This window comes from Nematolebias whitei, chromosome 12, assembly GCF_014905685.2.
Source record: "Nematolebias whitei isolate Nwh7 chromosome 12, NemWhi1, whole genome shotgun sequence".
NCBI classification, from domain to species: domain Eukaryota; kingdom Metazoa; phylum Chordata; class Actinopteri; order Cyprinodontiformes; family Rivulidae; genus Nematolebias; species Nematolebias whitei.
This window is the reverse complement of record NC_056509.1, coordinates 47,050,390-47,069,605: the sequence shown is the minus strand read 5'-3', so window position 1 is coordinate 47,069,605 and position 19,216 is coordinate 47,050,390. Positions and strand designations below refer to the sequence as shown.

The 19,216-nt window shown below is 44.3% G+C and overlaps 1 protein-coding gene across 1 annotated transcript; it reads left to right on the top strand.

Moving 5' to 3' along the window:
- Window positions 1–886: 886 nt before the first annotated feature.
- Window positions 887–17,165, top strand: cep170bb (centrosomal protein 170Bb). The gene is made up of 18 exons (XM_037685986.1): window positions 887–1,073; window positions 2,478–2,615; window positions 2,696–2,785; window positions 3,097–3,175; window positions 3,311–3,369; window positions 5,197–5,314; window positions 6,490–6,591; window positions 6,706–7,218; window positions 7,403–8,469; window positions 8,752–8,928; window positions 9,091–9,199; window positions 9,299–11,023; window positions 12,983–13,226; window positions 13,311–13,467; window positions 16,098–16,186; window positions 16,324–16,417; window positions 16,501–16,552; window positions 16,791–17,165. The coding sequence occupies exons 2-18, from the start codon at window positions 2,511–2,513 to the stop codon at window positions 16,976–16,978; spliced, it is 4,968 nt and encodes a 1,655-aa protein (XP_037541914.1). The 5' UTR covers window positions 887–1,073; window positions 2,478–2,510; the 3' UTR covers window positions 16,979–17,165.
- Window positions 17,166–19,216: the final 2,051 nt, after the last annotated feature.

Below are 19,216 nucleotides of genomic sequence, written 5' to 3'. Positions count from 1 at the left end.
AAAGTTTTTGTTTGACTTTCTGTAGAAATAACTGACTGTTCAATATTTTAGTGCTCCAAAGTTCAGTCTGAATCTTATTGTTTCTAACATATTTATATTCACTGTGCAGGAATTTGTTCCGCTAGACTGGAGACTTTATTTCTTCAAATTCTAATGATTCAGGTCAGAAACGAGTTCAGGTCATTTTCTCCAGCTGATCTATTGCATGTTCACGTGCTTTATAACATACATGTTGTGTATGTTTTCCACCAACCACAAAACCAGCAATAAACGACCATTATTTTGACCATTACCTTTATGACAGACCATTATTCGTGGTCTGCTGCCTTCATACATCTCCTCCTACATGTCTCTGTGTGAGTGCAGCTACAGCGTGCGCTCTCAGGACATCATTACCTGCAGTGTTCCCTCAGTGAGGACTGAACTAGACAAAAGGACCTTCTCCTACTCCGCTCCTGTTTCCTGGAATATCTGACAAAAAGACCTGAAGCTCTCGACCTTTGACCTCTCTAAGGGATTTTAAACATCTATTAAGTTTCTAGCAAAAAACAACTCGTACATGTTCTTGTTTTTAGTATTTTTCATCATTTTATACTGTAGCTGTTTTTTTGTTTCTCTTCAATTTACTTTTAATTTTATTTGTTTTTTATATGATAGTCTGTTGTTGTCTGTACCTCATCTGTTCTTTGTCTAAATCAGTTCTCTATTGTAAATGAGTCCTCGAGGCTCAATGAGCCTAACCTGTAGAAATAAAGTTTGAATAAAAAAAAAAACCTTCCATCAATTCTGCTGCGTCAAAGCTTTTATGCTGCTTTTATTTTGAAGGCCCCTGTGATGCGCTTCCTGTCGCTGCCGTGAACGCGCAGCGTCTTGACGCAGCGGCGGGTGGCAGCTGGTGCGTCAGGAGGAGCCAGACTGAGAGAGATGCCATAACAGCATCAGAGACCGAGCCGAGCCCAGACCCGAACCGCCTCCCGAGTCCGGCTCCGCGGGACTCCCCTCATGCCCTGCCCGCCCCGCCGCGCCACAGCCCGGCTGCACACGCACGGAGAGCGGCGGCGTCTGGAGCCGAGGTGAGAGGAGGAGGAGGAGGACAGGGCGTGGAGGAGGAGAGACCTGCTGAAACCTGTCTGTCTGTCTGTCTGTCCGTGCTGACCCATCTGCGGCTGCAGGCCGGATTATCAGAACCGTTTGGGTTCCCTCCGGTCGGTTCAGCTGCGGATGAGGCGCTGCGGCCCGGAGGGATGCTCTGACTCCTCCAGCATCCTCGTGTGTCCATGCGCGTGCGTGTGTGCATGGCAACGGGGAGCGGTTGGAGTGCATATTAATTATTATTATTATTATTATTATTATTATTATTATTATTATTATTATTATAGAAATGCTCGGACCCGCTCTGTCGCATCTTGTTAGATTAAAGAAGCGTAACTGGTCACGTGATGTGACGTACGACAGCTTCCTTCATTTCTACATTTTTAATAAATTGTCATAATCGTGAGTGAGACTAACCTGTATGAATAAAGGTGGAATGTCGTTGGGTACGGGTGATGAGGGCTAATCATGAAATCAATCATAAAACTGATCAGCTGACTCTGGTAATTACTCATGTGCAGTTTTTGAAATGCGGGTCCACACTCGGTGTAAACAAGCGCTTCATTCGTCTCTGAATCTGAGTATAAATATAATACAACTAACCTGCCATTCTTCTTGTGGAGGTCATTTGGCCTGTTTTAGTCACTTTGGCTTTTCCCACAGCTGAACTTCGGCTGTTCCCAGCTAAACGGACACATGGCAGCAGCCTGCTGCAAGTTTTTCATGTGAGGACACGTCACCCATTGATACGAGGAAGGTGCCAACAGAACCATTGCTGCTCCTTGGTTCTGTTCTTCCTGACCTGTTCTGTTGCAGATCAGCTGCTGTGTTTGGGATCATGGTCTTGTTGGACCCTGTCTGGTCCAAGCTTTAGCTGTTGGACTGATGGACTCTCATCTGACTCCAGAACCCTTTAGAGGAGGTCCTGGTCCGCTCAGTGACTGACTGGAACCCAAACCATCAGCCCTCCATCACCGTGCTGACAGCTGGGAGGAGCTGCTTGCTGCAGTGCATTCTGGGTAGATATCTGTCCTCTGGTTCTGGTCCAGAAGTCTTGTAGTTTCTTCAGATGAAACTTTCCAAACTAAGTCGAGCTGCCATGTTGTTTTAGAGAGAAGAGGCTGTGACCTTTGACCTCCTGACTGTACCCTGTACAGTCATTTCTCTGAGCACTGCACAGTCTGACCTTCAGGGTAAATTTGCTGCCTAAATGTTTTCTATGTTTAAGGTCGTTTCCAAGTTTGTAAATGACCTTTGACCCCAGATTGACGGACTTCAGCTGAGCAGCTGCTTCTGGTTTTATCCGTGAGCCGATCGTCAGCTGTTCAGTACATCCGATTGTAATTTACCTCGCTCTCTTTGTCTCCGTGGCCTCCGTTTCCCAGGATGCACTGCGGTTTCCCAGCAGGTCTGTGAAGATGAGCGTGACATCATGGTTCCTGGTGAGCAGCTCGGGCACTCGGCACCGTCTCCCCCGAGAGATGATCTTTGTGGGCCGAGAGGACTGCGAGCTGATGCTGCAGGTGAGTCTCTGCAGGTGGTGCAGATGTTCCAGGTGTTGCAGGTGTTCTTACAATGTGTGTGTGTGTGTGTGTGTGTGCAGTCACGCAGCGTGGACAAACAGCACGCTGTCATCAACTACAACCCAACAACCGACGAGCACCTGGTGAAGGACCTGGGCAGCCTGAACGGGGTGAGACTCAAACACACAGAAGTTCACACAGACAACAACAACAACAACAACAACACTGTAGGCTCCTCCCCTTGTGACATCACAGGCATCAACCAATAAATTGCAAATAAAAGTTGTTTTTGTAAATTTGTAGGTAAGAAGTTGAAGTCTGACCAATAAAACTGAGATTATTGATCGTTCTGCTGCGTTCAGGAGCGTAGGACACCTGACGTTGTCTCTTTGTTTGTTTGTTGTTGTTGTTGCCAAACCTGTTTTTTCTTTCCAAACTTAGTTTAAACTCTAAATATTTGTTGTGTTTGTTTTTCCTGCAGACGTTTGTGAACGACCTGCGGATCCCTGATCAGACCTACATCACCCTCAAACTGTCCGACATCGTCCGCTTCGGATACGATATCCTTCACACACTCCCTGAGTGTGTGTGTGTGTGTATGTGTGTGTGTGTGTGTATGTGTGTGTGTGTGTGTGTGTGTGTGTGTGTGTGTGTGCGTGCAGATCATTTGTTAATTTCCTGAACCACCTCTGCACATTCTCACGTCTACGTTCTGGAGAAAAGTCAGCACAAAGTCCCTGAGGAGGCTCTGAAGGTCGTGTTTCAGTTTGTCTTTAAACCTTTAACCTGCAGCGTGCGACAGTTTTCTGTTCAGCACTAAAAACGGAGCCTCCTCTCTTTCTCTATATTTGTCTCCTACGCAGCCAGACCTTTCAGTGAGCCTTTAAAACAGTCTTGAACAAGTTTCCAACCTGTCTGAAGGTTCATTTAAAGGTTTTCTTCAGACTTTGGCTGCTTCGTCACGTTTCTGATCGTGAGCACACTTTGTACGCTGTGGCTCTAAAGAAACTAGAAGTAGAGGACAAACAAAATGTCAGACTTAAATAAAACTAGAGAAACTACATTTCATGTAAAAATGCAGCGTGAATGTTTATTCTAGAAGAACTTGCTGAAAAACAGCTGAAATTAGCTAAGCATGCTGAAATGTAGCTGAAATGGAAGAACAAGCCTAAGTTAGCAGAAGAAAGCAGAAAGAACACATATTGGCTGTATTTGGTTTTAATAAACAGAAATTAGCACAAAAATAGGAAATTAGCTAAAAAAAATAGATGAAATGAGCTAAAAATTGTGGAATTAGCTGAAAAATCTAAAATAGCATAAAACAGCTGATTAGCAGCTGAAATAACTGAAAAGAGCATAACAAGCTGAAATTAGCAGAAAGAAGTTAATTAGGCTGAAAGTAGCAAATATTACCTAAAAAAACTTCAAGTTATCTGAAAACAGCTGAAACTAGCTAAAAATGCTCAAACAGTAGCTGAAAATGTAAAACAAGCTTAAATTAGCAGAAGAAATAAAAAAACAGATGTGTGTCCAATTAGGCTGAAATAAGCTAAAATTAGCATAAAAAGGCAGAAAGAAGTTTAAATTTCCAGAAGAAAGTAGAGAGAGCACATTTTAGCTGAACTAGGTTGAAAAAGTTTGAATGAGTGCAAAAAATGAGGGATTTGCTGAAAAAGCTTAAATTAGCATAAAACAGATCAACAGTAGCTGAAATAGCAGAAAAAGCTGAACCTTGCAGAAATAAGCTGAACTTATCGTAAAGAAGTTAGAAGAAGCACAAAAATGTTGTAGTTAGCAGAAAGAATCAGAAAGGAGCACAAAACAGCTGAAAAAACAGCTGAAAGTAGCTGGAAAAAAGTTAAAATTTGCTGAAGGAAGCTGAAAGCAGCTGAAGCAGAACAAAATGTGAAAGGAGCAGTAAAAGGTTGTAAACAGATCTAAAGATCTGAAGGATGGAAAATGAGCTCAATTCATTTTCTATGAGCAAAAATGGCAGAAAAGGCTAAATATTTCAAAAAGCTAAAGTTGCACCAATACCAAAAGCCACAGCAGGATTGTCCTGAAAGAGATGAAGGTTTTGATAAATGATTTGTTGAAATGGCACAAAAATTGTGTAACAAGAAAGATGACGAAAAATGTACGTAATATTTTAATTAGAATACAGAAGAATAACAAATATAAACAGGATCACAAAAGTGTGAATGCTTCATAAACATTCACACAATTAAAATTGTGGTCAAACTGACACGACACAAGCCAGTAACTGCTAAATTTAGTCCCACATTGTCTTAAAATGTCTTAAAATATCTCTATTCTATTGCAGTTTATTCTCTTTTCTGTCTCCAAACAGTCTCTAGATTTCATGGCCAAACTTTCCCAAAGTTCTCTGAAGTTGACTGAAAATATGTTGAGAAGAGTTTAAGATGAGAGAGAGGGAGGGAAAGGGAGACTGGGGATCCAGTTTAACAGATGTCTTATTTTAAGGATGTTTTCTCAAACTTCCTGTTTGTAAAAGAAGTTCTGTGAGAACGTGAAGAGAACCGAGCCCGTAGATCTTTAATGGTCCCGTTTGTTGCTGCAGCACGAGAAGTACAGCAGCCAGCTGCAGATGAGTCTGAAGGCCGCGGAGGGGAAGAAGAGTGATGAAGAGGAGCGGCAGAGAGGCGACAAAATGCCGAGTACCAAGAGTCTGACACAAGGTACAAATACTAGGAAGAGGAGCTTCGGCTGGTCTGAGTTCAGTTTTACCTGCAGACAGGAGGCGGAGCTTCTGCCGACTCCCAGCGTTCAGTTTGTGTTCAGCTGTTTAAAATTCTGCTGAACAGATGATTTCAGACGTACAGAGCCAGTGGATCCTACGTTGATCTGCTTCATTTCCTGTCCCCGTTTCATGTTGTCGTGTGAACAAATGGCTAACAGGAAACGCACAGCTGCTGTTTTTACTCGTGCAGAAACTTTTTATTCAGCGCGCAACACAACAAGAAAACATCTGAGCGAAAATGTTTTCCAGAAACGTGTTTGTGTGAATGCTGCGTCAGCTCCTGCTGTTTATTTTTCGGCTTATAGTTTGTGTTTTCTTAAACTGTTCGGCTCATTAGGAAGAAGTGCAGTGCAACTTTAGCAAGTTTCTCATTTTTATTCTTTTGAAAATATTTAATTAATTTACAAACTGTTTATCTGTAGAAAAACATTGGGATATCTTAGCTAAGTATATACTAAGTATATTTTAGCTAAGGTTTGGGCCATTGTAGCTTCTAGGAATTTATTTTTTTTGCTAATATTAGCCTTTAGCTACATTTTTGGTAATATTAGCCTTTAGCTATGGTTTCACTAAATATTTTAGCTACTATTTTATTATTATTGCCTTTTACTACCATTTTTCTACCTTAAGCTTTTGCTTAGTTATGCTTTTACCAATTTTAGCCTTTAGCTAAAACTACAGGTTTGCCTATTCTTTTAGCTACTGTTATTCTAAATTTAAATTTGCGCTGTTTTTCTAATTTTAGCTAACACCTAAGCTAACTATTAGTTATGACTTAGCTAATTTTTGCCATAAGCTATGGTTTTGCTCATTTGAGCCTTTAGCTACAATTACAGTTTTGCCTATTCTTTTAGCTACTGTTATGCTCATTTTAACTTTGAAGTGTTTTCCCAATTTTAGCTAATACCTAAGCTAATACATTAGCTATAGCTTTGATCATTTCAGTCTTTAGGTAAGGTTTTGACAATTTTAGGTTTAAACACCAGTTTGGTGGTGTTTAAAAGCTTTTAGCTAATGTTTTGCTAAGACTGTTTCAGCTTTAACAAATCTCAGGACGGTAACACTGTGTTTTTGCTGAAAATGCAGATTTTAGCTGTTGTGTGTTTGTGGCAGAGGCTCCGGTGAGTCGGCCCACCCCGCTGTACGGTCAGCCATCATGGTGGGGAGAAGAGGATTATGGGAGCAAAGTCCAGAGCAGTGATCAGCCTCATCTAGGTAAACACCTTATTCATCAAACATGAAGGATTACCAGTAGTTTTTTATATTATCATCCAACATATACAGGGTATATATAATTTCATTTTTAAATAATCCTTCTTTTTCCCTCAGATGTACAGAAAGATGTTTTGTCTGTGGATCCAGATTTTTCCGGATCTGTCTCAGACTCCCAATCAAAGACGGTCTTTCCTTCATACCACCGTGAACCCAGCTACTTTGAGATTCCCACCAAGGACTTCCAACACCAGAAAACATCTGGGGCGGAGCTTCACGAAATCCCCACCAAGGATACAGACATACCCCAGGCTCCGCCTTCCCCTCCCACCCCAACCCCGCCCATCGTCCAGAGCCATGCCTCCTTCACCATTGAGTTTGATGACTGCATGCCTGGCAAAATCAAGATCAAAGACCACGTCACCAAGTTCTCCACTCGGCAGAGGAAGCTGCAGGCTCCACCCACTAAAACCACCATCACTGCAGCTCCTGCAGAGATGATGTCAGCGCAGAGCAAAGTGGCTGATTGGCTGGTTCATAGTGATGTCAGCATGATAAGGAAGCATGCACCTTGTGAGGATGTCTACAGCACAAAGAGTGACCTTGCTATGAACATCAAGACACTCAAAGGTCAGAGTGACCCCTAAGGTCCAGCTCAGGTTTTCAGACCAAGATGCAATGACAGCCAGGGGATATGTTTTTAACAATTTGGGAGAATATGACTGTTATAAGCGCTTCAAGATGCTGACAGTAATATTTTTTCTCCAGTTGACCTTCTTATCAGACATAATTGTTTTCATTCTTTTGTTACCAGGTCACCATCATGAGGATGGAACCCAAAGTGACTCAGAAGACCCAGTACTTAACGGCAGAAGCAAATCCCACCACTCTGTCCAATCAGAGCTGTCTGAGACATCCCAGCAGACGGTCCAATCAGCTCAAGAGCCTGCTCCAGTGCAGAAGCTCCACCATGTGCTGCAATACTCTCCACCCAGACAAGCTCCAGCCTCACCTGTGGCCCCTGACTGGCCCCTGTCACAGAGCCCTCCTCAGTCCCGATCTCCCACAGAAACACCCAAACAGGGCCCCCCTGAGCACCTCACCCAGCAGGCCTTCATCATTGAGTTTTTTGATGACAACCCACGTAAAAAGAGGTCGCAGTCCTTTACGCACAACCCTGCCCACGCTGACTCTTACTCCGCCCTCAAGTCCAAGTTGGAGCGACGTAAAGGAGGCGAGAGGCCAGCATCTGTGCATGGACACATTCCTCCCACCCAGCAGGTGACTGTTCCCTTAAAGGGTCAGGGCCACAGCGGGCCCCAAAGATCCAGCTCTCTTAAAAGAGAGAAGACAGAGGGTGAAGGGACTTCACTGAGTTCCTCCTCTCGCTCCTCATCAGGAATTATTGTTAGACCTTTTGGTAGTGTTGGTAAAAAGTCAAAACTCACCCAAGAGTTTGCTGCTGAGTTCCTGAAGGACTCTGGTCAAAAGGAGTCCTCCCCAACCAGGGAAAAAACATCACCTACCCCTATGTCTGCACCGCCCGTGATGGTGTCACCTCCTCATGCACAGTTTCCCTCCCCACCAGAACCTCCAACACCTGCTTCAGTCTCCTATCCCTCATCACCCTTACAGCCTCAAGCAACATCAAAATCCTCCTTACCACCAAGTGCTTCTGGCCAAATGGCCCCTCTGGTTCATCTGTGTGGGACCCCAGTGTCCCCTATGTTGTCCCTGAGTGTTCGTGGAGGGGACCTAAAAAGTTCCCAGAGGATGATGAAGAATGAGGAGGACGATAGTCAGAGTGATGCTGGAACGTACACTATTGAGACAGAGTCGCAAGACAAAGAGGTGGAAGAGGCCCGCAGCATGATTGATCAGGTGATGCCATAGTTATGTACAAGGGATTTTGGCATCACAGGTTCTCAAGTGAAGTAGCTTCCATAATTTTGGTAGAAAGAGTTCTGATCACTCATTGGTAAAGACTGTGCAGTTAAACAAGATCAAAAGCTTCTCGTGTTTTCAATTTATTGAAGTATGCATCACTAACAGTTGCTTAAATACAGTTCTAAATGTTTAGCGATGCATGGAACCCTTTGTACTTCCTGCTTCTTCCTGTTGATGTGGTCCCGCCCCTCCTCATGCATGCCCTGTGTCCAACAGGTGTTTGGTGTTCTCGACTCTCCCGAGTACAGTGATGCGACCACAGGAGTCTATAGACCAGTTGTAAATGAAGGCAAAGATGAGCAAGCTGTCCTGCCCAGTGATGGTAGCATTGTGGACCCGTTGCATGGCTTTATCCCAGTTGCTCTCAGTGGTGCCCCAACAGGTCCTATACAGGTAACCCCTGATCAAAACCCAGAGAAACACCTTTGTTGCATGTTTTTGTCCTAGAATATACAAACTGGTGTTTATGCCCTGTTCCTCCTGGTTTATTTGGTCAAGTCTTGGTTGAGTTTTTATTTTTCTGATGATTTTTTTTCATGGTGATTTTTTTCCTAGGTTCCGGCTGCAGGTCTTGAGGGACCCAAGTGGGTTTCCCGATGGGCCAGCCTAGCAGACAGCTATGCTGAACCTGGTTCCACTCCACCTCAAGGGGAATGTATTGAAGGTACTTCTGAAGTTTTTTGTAGTTTTATCAGGAAAAAAAAAAAAACTTAATTTTCAAGATACTGTTGACAGGTTTCAGTAACAACAAATTGTTTTGTAGATTTACATTTCATGAGCCGTTCAACGGGAAGTTTCAGCTATGACACCTCTGAGTCGGAGACAAGCCACAGCTCCAGAACAAGACGGTTGCTGCCTCAAGTGCCTCCAGAGAAACTGGAAAGTATTCCACCAAGCATTCTGATTCGACATGAATCTTACCCAGGCCAGGAATCTTTGAACAGAATTTCTGGTCATCCTTGCCCACAGGACACCACCCATCACTTAGCTGTTCAGGATGATTTAGACCCTGACAGCCTGAGTGATGCTAGTCGCTCCGAAGAAGCACCAGTTCTGGAAAAAGGAAGGAATGATACCAGGACTGGAGGTATATCTCCAGGTGTTGTTGGTCATCCCTTTAAAATTCAGGAAAGAGTTTCTCCAACCAACAAATCCACCTCTTTCTACATTGGTGCTGAAGATTACCCAGGCAAGCCTGACCAAGCCCGGAGCCCTGTCCAGTCTGAGAGGACTCGAAACCTTCCTGCTAAACCTCCTCCTACCACAGTCCTAATCCAACACTTAAGTGGACATGAACCCAAGAGAACAGGGGTCAAACCCAACAGTTCTGCTCCAAACCTCCAAACACAGGACAGGGATTTTGTTCCCACTAAAGATAGCTGCATGTTATCTATTGTCCGGCAGGAGAGTTTCACCAAAGATCGACCCAGTGACACCGTCCAGATGAAAAAGCTTCCCCACATCTCCAGCCACCCATCCATTAGAGACATGGAGCAGAGGCGTGAGAATATCCAGGACACACAATCCTTTCTTCAAGAGACAGAGGGAACTCTGTCCTCTCTGGATACCAAGTTGCCCTCATCTGGTTCTGGTCGCAGCTCAAAGAAGGGGGGCTCCTCTACCCACATGGACGATTCCCTTTCAGGTGAGTCAGATGTAGATACAGCTAGCACTGTTAGTCAAGTTAGTAGCAAAAATGCTCCTATCAGCTCCACCTCTAAGAAACGATCCACCATCAGTAGCCTTCAGAAGGAGAAATCCTCTTCTAGCCCATCCATTCAAGAAAAGGGACGACAGCTTAGTGCTCGAGAAAGACTTTCTGAGAAACGGCGCAATCAGACTTCAGCTGATGCACCAAGCAAGGCAGAGGCAACAAAGCGCTTCCAGATACGTCGCAGTACAGGCAACCGGGGCTCTCTGGATTTGTCTGAAAGCCAACAAGTTTCTGGACCCAACTGGACTGAAACGATATCTTCTGATCAGGAACTTTCCCGTCCATCCAGCCGCACCAAGAAACTTATTGCTCCTCTTCAGAAAGAAGACAATGGAAAGACACCCAAGACAGCAACTCAGCAGGTTCTAACACGGTCCAACAGTCTGTCAGCACCACGACCGACCCGAGCATCTATGCTTCGACGAGCACGCCTGGGGGAGGCCTCAGATAATGAGGGTGCTGAGACTGATCGGGCCTCTCAGAATTCTGACCAGACTTCTGCACCTCCTAAAATGTCTGCTGAAGGTAAGAAGCTGTCCAGACTGGACATTTTAGCAATGCCCAGGAAGAGAACTGGCTCCTTTACAGCTCCCAGTGACAACAACACCTCCTCAAGCCGGTCTGGCTTCTCCAATCGCAATCCTGAACCTCCTACTACGGCCAGGAAAACATCAGTCGGTGACGCCCGCCAAGCAAACAGCAGAGGGGGCGGAGCTCCTGCGAAGCAACCACTGACCCGAACCCGATCAAGTGGAGTGAAGTACACCAGCAGTGGTGAGTCCTGACTCGTTAGAAAATGTATAACACTCAGATATTTTTTAATTGTTCTTTGGGTGGGCAGGCTTTTTTATAATCCAGAAATTAAAGATTGAGTCTACCGTATTTAATGTGTGTTTGATTTAGTTCTTCTTTTGTTACCTGGTCTGCTCTTTACTAATCAAAACTTTCACCTGTTGGCATTTTAAACACATTGTACACACTGCTCTACGTGTTTAGCACCCTTTACAGTATGGAAGTGAAAGTGTGGTTTTTGAGCACCAGCTGGTGAAAGTGTTTAAAAGCACATCACACAAATTAATAAACCTAAAGTTTGTGTTAATGAGGATTTATTTAGTCTTGCTCATCACCTTAATCCCACTCCCAGTTTTTGGTTTGAGAAATATTGAGATCCAGAACAGTTCTAAGGTTCGTTAAAGACTAAAGATCTGGATTTGAATGATGCCCAGTGCCAACTCAAGCTATAAGATAAATCAGAACTTTGAACAATCAATCTTGTATTAGACCTAATACCATTAGAGGTAGATTGTGTGTACTTGTACCACTGATGCTGTATCCATTTGTAGTACTAGTATGTGTATCGGGTGCATTTTTTAAAGCTCAATGTGGGCTCCAAAGTAAAGTAAAAGGTTAAGATTGGTTCATACATAGATGAACACTGATTGACTCGTCTAAACTGTACACTAATAAAACTGCAGTCACTTTGCTAAAGGACGATCTACGTAACTCATGGTTGTCTGTTATGACGTGTACTTCTTTGAGAAAAAGCAGCACAAAGCAGACTTTTCTGCTGTGCGAATCTTAGCTCCTAGAACTTATTCTGAATGTTTGTAGCTTTCTTTTAAACTCTGCTTTAAAATGAAACCAAAGAACCACAACACACAGTCCCAACTACGGAGCACTCCATTGTTGGTGATGTTGAATTTCAGGCGCCATAGTGACCTGGCCGTGCAGACATTTGGCAGAATGTTGCACAGTCACAGCATTCCCCTGGTGGTCCAAACTCACAGGTCCTTATAACTCCATAGTGCGACAAAGTCTTTACAGCTTTCCAAGTTTTAGAGCTATCAGATTAAAAAGTGTCCTTCATTTCCATGTATAACCTTTTATGTTAGTGTCTTTGCTGCAACTGTTTGAGTCCATTTGGTGACTCAGGATTGTGAGAAAATCTGTGAATTTTCTTTTGCAGTCTTGTATCGTTTGTGCATCCAGTTTTTGAGAATTACAGCCTGAACACAGATGTGAACCCCCCCCCCGGCTTGCTCGCATGCTAAGCTAGCATGCGAGCAAGTACGACGAGCGCCTTGCCAAGGGAACTGGTCTAGGGTAAACGGCGCGTTTGAAGACATTTTTAAGACTCTCCTGCAAGTGCTGTGAACCAACTAGTCGCCAACAGTCACAGCCCGATGCGACGCTGGCTTTAAGGAACAACCTGACCAGATAAGTCTGGGTCAGACACAACAGAGAAGTGAAAGCACAACAATCTTTAACACCCTGAAATCCTGATGAACAATGAAACAAAGTGGTGAATGGAGCCCGTCATTGTTGGCACAGTTTTAATCTGACATCAGGCATAAAAGAGGCCGTTTCAGTAGAAATCTCCTGCACAGTCATGTCCTACTTCTGTCCGCTGTGAAATGCTGCTGCTTGGTTACCATAGAAACCCTGCTTCCCTGCATCAGATATTGGGATGTGGCTGCGCTTCGATGAAACCTGGATCACACAAAGGGTGCATTACAGCATGGCAAAGATTACATGAATCAACTGTTGAGATTGGCTTTATTAGAGCTGACTTTACTAAATGTTACCTCCCTGTCATCCTCTCAGCTACATCATTTGGCTCTCTGCTTTTGCATCTGTGACTTTTGTCTCTGCAGCTTGTTGATGGGTTCATGTATCGACTGACAGTGGAGACCAAGAGGTGATAACATTAAAAAAACTTTCAAATCCTTTTAGGGTCTCATCGCAAACAGAAGGGCTCGGACTTCTCGTCTTCCTCTGAGGATGAATATGAGATGACTGCCGGTACCTCTAAAACCCAACGCCCCTCCTATCCGTCGACCTCTGCACAGAAACCACGCAGCCAGCAAATGGCCACCACCAGAACCAAGTCTGTCTCACTGGAAACAGAGGAGGTCGAGGACCAGAACGATGTTGACCCATACGAGAACTGGTCCACACACAGTGCGGAGATCGCCAAGTACGTAAGGCCTGCATTGTCAGTGAATACTCCACGTCATCACTCTGACTTCTACGTGGCGTTTTGTTCCTGTCTTTGTTGCAGGCTCAGTCAGGACCTGGCTAAGGACCTGGCCATTCTGGCAAAGGAGATCCATGACGTTGCCGGTGATGGAGATTCGCCCAGTTCTGCAATGGGAACCACCACCTCACCCAGCTCGCTGCCCAACACACCGGCCTCCACCATGTCTGCCCGGGAGGAGGTGGGGCATGAACACACACCCCCCGTGCTGCCATTATTACCACACACTCATGGCCTCTTATCATCCCAGTGTCTTCATTCTCCTGCGTGTGCTAACTGACGCTGCAGGGGAAGTCTTGTTATGTGTTTGCAGGTTGATTTGCAGGATCTCCATCATGCCTCTGACTCTCATGATTCATATCTCTGTTTTGTTGCACAGACGTCATCTGTTCCATACCGCTACGGGGTTCCACCATCTCAGGTGTCCAACTTCCTGCCTCATGATTGGTTCCCCTTCCTCCCATCACTGATCCTAACACTCCCCTCTCACAGTGTTGGATTGTTCTGAAACACGTCTGAACTAAACTCGTTTTCCATTTGAGTGCCCTGCATGGAAGATCATTAACAACAGAACCAGTGGAGTAACACAAACCAGATCTAAGCTGGAATCAGTCTGAAGGATGAAGGTTCAGAGGTGACAATCAGGTGTATCAGTGTAGCCTGAGCTAACAAATTATTAATTTTATGTTCACATTTATTGTTTTTATGGCTTGTAGATAAAACTGTTGCAATTACGATTGTTGTGGTAGTTTATCAAACTAACTCTAGAGAAGCCTACTCCGTTCTAATCAGTTTAGCTCCATTGGACTACCTGATCCAGCTGTTACATCATTTGTCTCCTAACACTTCGAGTAAATCTGAGTGTCATCAACTTGAAAAAATTCCCAACAGATGCCTTGTAATCATTTAGCATAATCACACTTTATACACTGAAAACAAAAGAAGACCAAACATAGATCTTTGAGGTACACCACCATCAAAGAGGCTGAAGAGAAGATTGAGCACAAGTATAAATGTCAGATAAGATTAAGATCCATTCAGTGTGCCGATATGTCACTCAGACGATCACTAGTCTGACTTATTGATCCCAACTGTAAAAATGCAACGAGCAAGGAGGAACCAGAGTCATCACCTTCAGGTTCCTCGTTTCTGATGAGTCGACAGACTTTAGTTAATTCACAAAATTCATGTCTGAAAAACATAATCTTTAAAAGTTGCTTGGAAGTTTACACAATAGATCACAAAGAAACGGATCAATATGTGACATTTGCATCCAAACTAAATAAAATGCACAAATTTGATCTTTTCAACTTGGTAGCCTCTTTTTTTGGGACACTTTATTTTGTTCTTGTGCAAAAAAAAAAAAAAAAAAAAGTTTCATCCTTTTTACATTTTATGGCAGTTTTATGAACCTTTGTGAGATGTTGGAGTTTCACGTGCACACGCCCGCCTGAGTGTTTTCTGATCCGCTCATCCTTGTGCCCAGCTGTTCCCTGATCACGTCTGCACCTCTTCTGTCTGTAACCAGGTCCGTAGGGCAGGTGGAAGAGGCTCGTGGTTAAAACTGACGCATTCCTTTGCATGTTCGTGACGTCAACCCCAGATTTCAGCCTGTTTTGTTGGTAATGAACCTCCTCTGGTGCTGAACTGGTTCTCCTGGTTCATGGAGCTGCGCCTGGGTTCTCCTGCGCCTCCCCGTGGTTCTTAACAAACTGAATCCCAGCAGAACTAAAACTCACTGTTGCCCGTCACCATCTTGCAGCTGCATGTTGACTTGCTGCATGTGTTCACGGAGCACCGCCTTCGCCCGACGGGCGCTCGCCAGTTTGTGACGAAACATTTAGATCTACTCTCTTTCCAGCTGGTCCAACGTATCCCCGAGGCCAGCTTAAACTACCAGAAGGTTCCTCCAGGTTCTGCCGCCGCCTTGGACCTGGACGCAAATATGAATGAGACAAAGCCCGCTTCTTTTCAACGGCGCCCGTGGAACCGCGAAGAGGTCACTGTCAGAACCCGCCAAGGCCACGCCCACACTGCAGCTCAGACAAACCCAAACATGACTCGACTAAACCTTCACATCTGAGCACTGATGACGATTTAACTCTCTCTTGATGTAGTTTTAGTTTGTCGTGAAATTTTTATAAAAAAAGACTTTTATTGTGTAAATATTCTGCTCAACGTGCAGCGCTGGAGCCTTAAAGTTAAAACGAGAAACATCTTAAAGTAAACTATTGAATTTAAGTGTTAGTGACTCAAAACATGATGCAACATTAATCTGAATCCTGCTTTTAAACGTTTTGCATCTCTGCTTTGTGCTTAAAAAGTTTACACTTGTTTGAATTAGTCTTCAGTATTTTAGTTCAAGTGCTGATGCCATGAGAAATGTTCTGATCAAGTAGAAACTGAGGGCTTTTGTTCACTTGAAGTTACATTTGAACATTTTTATTTTGTCCTGAAAACTTCAAACTTTCTTTTCCCATCACTGCATCTTTAAATCTAAACTTCTGTTCTGAGCTTTTATTTTGAAGGTTATGTTGTTATTTACTGTACATTAGGCTAAATTGGTATTTAGTGACAGATGAGAACAGATGAGAACAGATGAGAACAGAAGCTCACGATGATTTGAAGCCAGCTTGTCCAGACGGTTTAAAGCCAAGGCCGGGGAACCGGGTCTGTGGTGAGCGCAGCCAGAACCCTCGGCTCTCAGTGAGCGGTACCGTGTGAGCCACTGCTGCAGTTAGTTTTGGTGTGCTGGGAACTCAGTGGTGCTGATGAAGCTGCTCTGAGCTCATCTTCCTCTTCCTCTTGCAGGTGATCCTGGACAACCTGATGCTCAACCCGGTCTCCCAGCTGTCCCAGGCCATCCGGGAGAACACGGAGCAGCTGGCAGAGAAGATGAAGTAAGGAAGCTTTAATCATGTTTACACCTGAGACCTGAGGACAGGTGGGGTGTTTACCTGGAGCTCAGGGTTTCAGGATGTTTGTGGACTTCCTGTTCCTCCTGTGCTTTAACCGACCCGACCACCGTTTCCCTCAGGGTTCTGTTCCAGAACAAGGCAGACGTCTGGAAGGAGATCGAGGCGAAGATCAACGCTGAGAACGAAGTTCCCCTCCTGAAAACCTCCAACAAGGTTCCTCTGCAGATCCATCAGCTTCGTCAAACAGCATGCAGCTGTGCGCACATCTGGACGCTTCTCTCTGCTTTCTGTTGCAGGAAATCACCTCCATCCTGAAGGAGCTGAGACGAGTTCAGCGGCAGCTTGAGGGTAAATGCAGATTGGTTCATTTTATTGATGTTTCTTAGTTACTGCTAATCCTAAACATCTGTTTCCACATGTTGATTTGAATAAACTCATAAGAGCGTCGTGTAAATGAGCTCAGGCTAAGAGACACTTACACCGTCTAACTTCCTTTAGATCACAGCAGTGCACAAATTGTTGTCCTCAGAAGGTAAGACCTGTTCCCAGGTGCTCAGTCTGTGCGGTTGTTGTTGTTGTTGTTTAGTGATCAACACCATTGTGGAGCCTGGGGGGGGTCTTCAGGCTGCAGCCGCTGCCGGGACGTCGACTCTCAGCCAAACTCGACAATCCTCCAAGGAGAAGAAACCCACCGCTAAACCCCGAACGTCCAACGCCAACGAAAGCACCAAGCGCCCGCCCCGTGGGCCCGATGGGGCCCGCTACATGTCCTGAGCAGGCCACCGTAGCACCGTTTGAACGGAAACCGATCCTCCACTCTGCCGGCAGCTTCAGATCATCTCGGGCACTGGGGGGCGGAGCTTAAACTCAGAGAGGTTAGGATCAGACACATGTAGGTTAATCAGATTAACTTCTGCTCTGCTTCTAATTCCTCATAAAAACTGGATTATTTGTGTGATCATCTGGAGGTTTTACAGCACAAACACTCGAAGACGTGACGGAAATCTGCTTTTCCCTGTCGTTAGTGTTCCACAATGCATTGCACTCTGGACTTTTTGGATTCTCTAAACGAAAAGGTCTGACTTAAAGGGGTATTCAGGCCATTTTGAAGTGCCGTTCTGTAGCATTGTCATAAATAATTATTCTTATCAGTTGAAGAGTTTGTGTCCAACAGAACTGACAAGGTTCTGGCACCTGTAGATACTTTTCTGCAATGAAGCAATCCCTTTCCAGATGTGTAATCGGTCCATGCTGGAGGCAATAATGCACCCCCATACCATCAGAGACGTGGGCTTTTGAACTGTGTGCTGATCGCAGGCTGGATGGTCCCTCTCCTCTTTAGTAAGGAGGATGTGGGGTCTGAATTTCCAGTGAGAAACATTATTCTGAAATGATTCCACCATTTTTAGATGCAGTTTTTCCTCAGACTATTGAACCTCTGTCCATCTTTACTTCTGACATACTTCTGACAGGTCCAGCCTCTAAAATTCTCTTTTATTCCCATTCATCCTACTGACCTGTTGCTAATTAACCCAATTTGTTGCAAAAAGCTCATATAATTGCATTCTGTTGGTATTTTTAACTTTTTTAATCGGAGTTATAATTCTTCCTAACTTTTGTTCAGAACCAGAATATTCCTTCAAAGGTTAAAGTCTTAATGGTTTGATCAAGCCCTGAAGTATTCGTCCATGTCCGTTGTTCTCTGCATTGTTGAGCAAACTAAACTTCAGCAGCACAATTCAAAACCACACGTTTTAATGTGGCGTCCCTCAGAGCTGTGGTCTCGGACCTGGCAGGTTCTGTGATGGTCATAACTTGTGCCATTTGTAGAAAAGCTGCCGGTGGTGTGGACACACTGAAACTGTTCAGAACAAACATCCCATTAGGAACTAACTTGTCACATTGTATCTTTTTAGAACTGCTCCCACGTCGCACAAGCTCAACAAAACTTAGCCGAAGCTACAAAAAACGAGCAGCTGCTCGTGTTCTACAAAAGTTTGATAATACCTCTGTGCTTAGATGATTTGTTGTGTTGCATTTGAACACGATGTGTCCTCCTGGCTTTCTCTGTGTGTATTTAAGATTTAAGAAGCAAAAGTCAAACCTTTCTGTCCATTCAACGGTCCGGTGCCGCTTCCTCTCCTCAGCGCTCAACAGGAAACAGTCGTCTGCAACGGTGAAACAAACGTAGCGTTGTGTTCCGCTGAATGTTCGGTTCTGTTTCATCTCACGGTGGTTTTCTTTTGAAGCTGCTTCTGCCTCGCTGAATGTTGACAAGTTTCTGTGAAATAACTGTTTATCTGAAGCTGAGATCGAAACATTCGACTGGTCCTTCGCCTTTTCTAACCTCGAAGAATGAAACTCACATAAAAAAAGAAAATTAATAACCGAAGCTCATGATACAGAAAGCTCCAGTTTTCTCTCATCAGTCAGGGACTGTGGTTCTTAACGTGCATTTTGGTGACTTCCTGTCGGCCATTTTAGTGTTTTTCTGTCAGCAGTGGCGCCTTGGGGTTCTTCTTCCACGGGGCCCTGTAGGGTTCAGGACGTGACCTACTTTGATCTTGGAGTTCAGATTAAATGATTTTGGATGATCCTGACAACTTAGAATGTTGGGGGATAAATTTCATTATTTAAATCTAAAATATAAATGGAGACAGCAATGTGAATTGATTACATGGTAAAACAGTCTGCCGTACAGCATGTACAGTTTTAAATCAGGTTGAGTAAGTTCGTCACACCTGACGTCAGCCTCAAGAGTTAAACTCTTCAAGACATCCAGATGTGGTCCTCTGAGCACCTAAAGTTCCTCCTCTGAACAGAAACCTGATCCAGACCTGTTTGGACCCTGAAGCTGGTCCATAAAGTCCCTCATTCATTTGAACAGAACTCCTAGTAGAAATCCTGTTTTAGAGACGTCCCATATGAAGAAAGTATTTAGAGCTTTACCTTGTTGGAGAGAAGTGGAACATGTAGGAACATGGAGGAACATGGAGGAACATGTAGGAACAT